General features: G+C 32.5%; 1 protein-coding gene across 1 annotated transcript in view; it reads left to right on the forward strand.

Moving 5' to 3' along the window:
- LOC106951706 (uncharacterized) overlaps positions 1-2540 on the forward strand; it is a 6222-nt gene extending 3682 nt beyond the window's left edge. Inside the window, exons 3-5 of the mRNA XM_015039381.1 lie at positions 825-940; positions 1051-1065; positions 1733-2540. Of these exons, the coding sequence (XP_014894867.1) occupies positions 825-940; positions 1051-1065; positions 1733-2291 (690 nt within the window). The 3' untranslated portion in view covers positions 2292-2540. The remainder of the gene's footprint in view (positions 1-824; positions 941-1050; positions 1066-1732) is intronic.
- The last annotated feature ends 1511 nt before the right edge of the window (positions 2541-4051 follow it).

Raw genomic sequence — 4051 nt, forward strand, 5'->3', positions numbered from 1 at the left:
TGAGACAACAAAGGTAAGTTTCCCTGTTTGATCCTCCAAACATGCGCAGGTCTTGTTACTGATATGAATTATTGTAATCTTGGTCCAAATTTATACTTAACTTTATATTTTGGTACATCTGATGATGTCATTTTAAAAATATATATTTTTTTATGTTTTGATCCGTTATTCAGTATTTGAGTAGACTTTTTACCAAATATTTTTTTACTCTTACTTGAGTAATTTTTTGGACGGCTACTTTTTACTTTTACCTAATTACAAATATGTTAAAGTAGCGCTACTCTTACTCGAGTACAATTTGTGGGTACTTTACTCACCTCTGGTAATATATATAAAATAGTCTTTATATATAATAGTACTCCTTAAATATAATTACATGAGCTGTGATTGTGTTATTATATTGAAACAGTGAAAAACAGATGATTTAAAACAGATCAGATTGAAAACCTTGAAAATCTAAGTTGCCTTTTTTAACCTTTATCACACTTTAGGTAAGTTAGGTTTCAACTAAATGTATCTCCAAATATGACAAAAGTTATGAGACCTAGTATTTAACATTTTCAGTGAGTGATTTAACATCTTAAGTCTATTAACTGTTAACTTCAGACAAAATCGATATTTAGCACAAATTAGATCCCACAAGTTTGGAAAAATACTGAAACCAAATGTGCAGAGAATCCTGAAAGTGGATGAGATTTAATATAAGATTTAACATCAGCCGTAGATATTCTAAGCGTACATGTAGCAGATACATTTATTTCAGATAAATGTTCACTTTTGTGTTTTAAAAACACTGAACTGAAAATGAACTGAACTGTTTCCAGATGGGTCGCCTGTCCTTGATGATGTTTTCTCTGGCCGTGTTGCTGTTTGCTGCAAACAGTTTAGAGCCTGTGAACGAAGCCCTGCTAGAAGATCTAGTTCCACAAATCTTGAATCGGTAAGTTGAACTTTTTTATTTTTATAGGAAAACTGGTTGCAAATTGATTTCTGATATTTAAGTTGGTATAATTAAGGATGTTTTTAAAATATGTCTTTGTTCTTCCTCAGCTGCCTTGGTCAATGGTGCGTAAGTTACAACATTCCTGATTTTAAGTTGATCCAAACAGCAGAACAGTTTAAAACTAACATAAAAGAAGTGACATTTAATCTGTAGTTTACATTTTAAATAATAAACTACAGAAATAATACAAGCTACTTTTTGACAGGTCTTTAATCAGTTTCTAACAATTTCTAGTTTTTATTTTCATTGAGTTAAGAGACAGTAAGTTGTAGAGTAGAATTAGAGTCAAAATCTTCATTTTTTTCTGTGTCTCAGGTTTTTTATTCTGGTTAAATAATTATTAGTATAGTCTTCTTGTGTAAAAAATTTTGTGTGAAAAATAATAAAACTTATTACACAGATCATCAAGTCCCATTGATTAAATCCACATCCTTAAACATCAGTTCTTGTTTAACTGTGAAGTACCTGCCTAGTTTGGGATTGGATTGGACCAAATATTGATCTACAGTAAATAGATTGTTCATAAAGATTTTTTGATCTGTTTTTTTTTTTTTTTCCACATCTACAATGTGTTTTAATAAAAACACACAAAACCAGGCTTGGTGAATTTGTGAATTTCTTCCTGACATCTTTATATCTGATATTTTGAATGCTAATTAGATTTCGATATCATTTGACTCTGGTTTTGAACTGTGTGTTCAGTAAACTATTCTTTGTTTCTTTTGACAGGAACGGCCCCATGTACAGTCTGGCTGTAAGAATCCCACTCAACAGTGAAACTAATATGTATGATATCAACCAAGTAACTGATGCTGCCGACGAAATACAGAAGAAAATCTTAAAATCTGAGGTGTACACTGGAACAAGGGTTGTGGCGGCCACAGCTGCTCCTGGAGAGCATGCAGAGTATCGTACTCTGCAGAACTTGAACACCATACTCAATAATCGAAATACAGAAAATGACCTGTTGTTTATTTATGTCTATGCTTCTCCATGTGCTACGAGATGTACAAACATCAGGAATAAGGGTAATATTCTGGATCTCTTAAAAGGCTATAAAAAATATAAGCCTGTCTTTGTGTTTTCTAAAATATTCAAGCCTCTTGGCATTCGAGCTGAGGATTCTGCAGAGGATCCGCAGGTCGCTCTGAGGAACCTGGGGGGAGCAATCGGTCTGCAGAGCATATTTCGTTGTGATAAAGTGAATTATATAATGAGATGTGTAAACTGTAAGAGCAATGGAAATGTTGCTGGGTGGTGTTATGATGATAATCAACCACCAGCCTAAAAAGGCAGGGAGTAGATAGATGGGGCTCCCATGATTCATTACATGAACTTTAGCTTTGCAGGAACATGAGATTTATTCTTAAAATAATATCTAAGTATTTGTTAGTCAACTGAGTCCATGTAGCTTATTTGAATCTAACCCAAGCAATTAGAGATTAACTGATTTCACTGACCAAGAAATGATGATGAAAACTGTATTTTGTATTTATTCAGGTCATTTTTGTGTGTTTTTAAAGTTTGTTTCATAATCTGACATTTTAAATGTGTGTTAAAAAGTGCCTTATATAAATATTTTTCTGACACTTGATGTACTTTTGCACATTTGTGTAGATTGCAAACAGCTGTTGGTGTAGAATAAACCAGACTATTTGACCAACACTTATTGAAACTGTAGAGTTATTATCAGAATTATGTTATTGATTTATAATCTATTCACAATAATGATGTATTTACTGGACTTTAATTTTTTCCTTTTATGTCTTTATTTTCCTTTTTTCCTTTCAGAATAAAGCTTTGCTCAGCATTCAGTCTGTTTTATGTTTATTTCTGTTATTAGGAAACAATTTCCTGACCGTATCACAACAAAGTAAAAATTTCCAAAGTTTTGACCAAGAAGAAAAAAAAAGACATCAAACACATTTGACAATAAAATGCATCTATTTAAGAAAGGCTGAGGTCTTTATTATCTTTATAAAAATAAATACTGTGATTGAAGTGAAGTCAGTTTGTCAGTGAAGTCTTGTTTTGCTGCTGATTTAATAAAATCAAAAAAGCTTAGATTATGTCTCATGAATGTACATTCAGTATCCCATCAGGAGAGAAAGAACTAGAAATGTTTGCAAATTTATTAAAAAAGAAAAACTGAAATATCACATGGTAATGTGATATTTCAGTTTTTCTTTTTTATATATACATTTGCTAAAATTTCTACATTTCTTTTTTTCTGTATATGGGATGCTGAGTACATTCATGTTAAATAATATTAACATTTTTGATTTTAGAAAATGGCTGCAATGAAAGAAAGAGTAAAACATTTAAAGGGGTTTCAATAATTTCCAGTCCCACTGTACCTGTTTAGTAAGTTTTCTTTGTTCAGGGCCACTAACGGCTCGACTGAACCGCGTTTCGTCCGTACATGACTTGCAATCAAGCACAAATGTGCATTTGATCACCATAAACAGAAGAGTTTTTACAGCTAACTCATACTAACTTCCTCATGTGTTTCTAGAAGCAGAAGTGCAGAAAGAGATGAACAAACCATCTTTTCTAATCTCTGTATCTCTGTTTCCATCTGCAAGTTAGAATGAGGCGGCAAAACTGGTTTAGGCATTTCTCACCATCTTGAGTCTTTCAAAGGACTTTTCAGAGATAAGGTTGAGAAAATGATCTGTTCTTGCATGATTAGTTTCAAAAGAGGCGAAGACTGGTCACACCTGCAAACATTCACATGCTGACATAAACTCATCCAGTTATGAACATAAACTCCAGCAGTATATTTCTCTCATGTTATACCATCACAACATGATGACAGTTTTAACAGTTAAATATCAAATATATATATATATATATATAAACGTATCTTTGTTCAAGTTACTTACTGCAGCTTTAAGGTCAAATGTGGTTTGTTTTATTATCAGATGTACGTAAAATTAGTTTTATCATTTCATTAGCATAGCTCAGTGTTGTGGTCAAGACCACCAAACCCAAGACCAAGACAAGACCAAGACCAGAGTGTATCGAGACCAAGACAAGACCAAGACC

Source organism: Poecilia latipinna, unplaced genomic scaffold (genome assembly GCF_001443285.1).
Source record: "Poecilia latipinna isolate Pla-1442-1.1 unplaced genomic scaffold, P_latipinna-1.0 Scaffold469, whole genome shotgun sequence".
Lineage (NCBI taxonomy): Eukaryota > Metazoa > Chordata > Actinopteri > Cyprinodontiformes > Poeciliidae > Poecilia > Poecilia latipinna.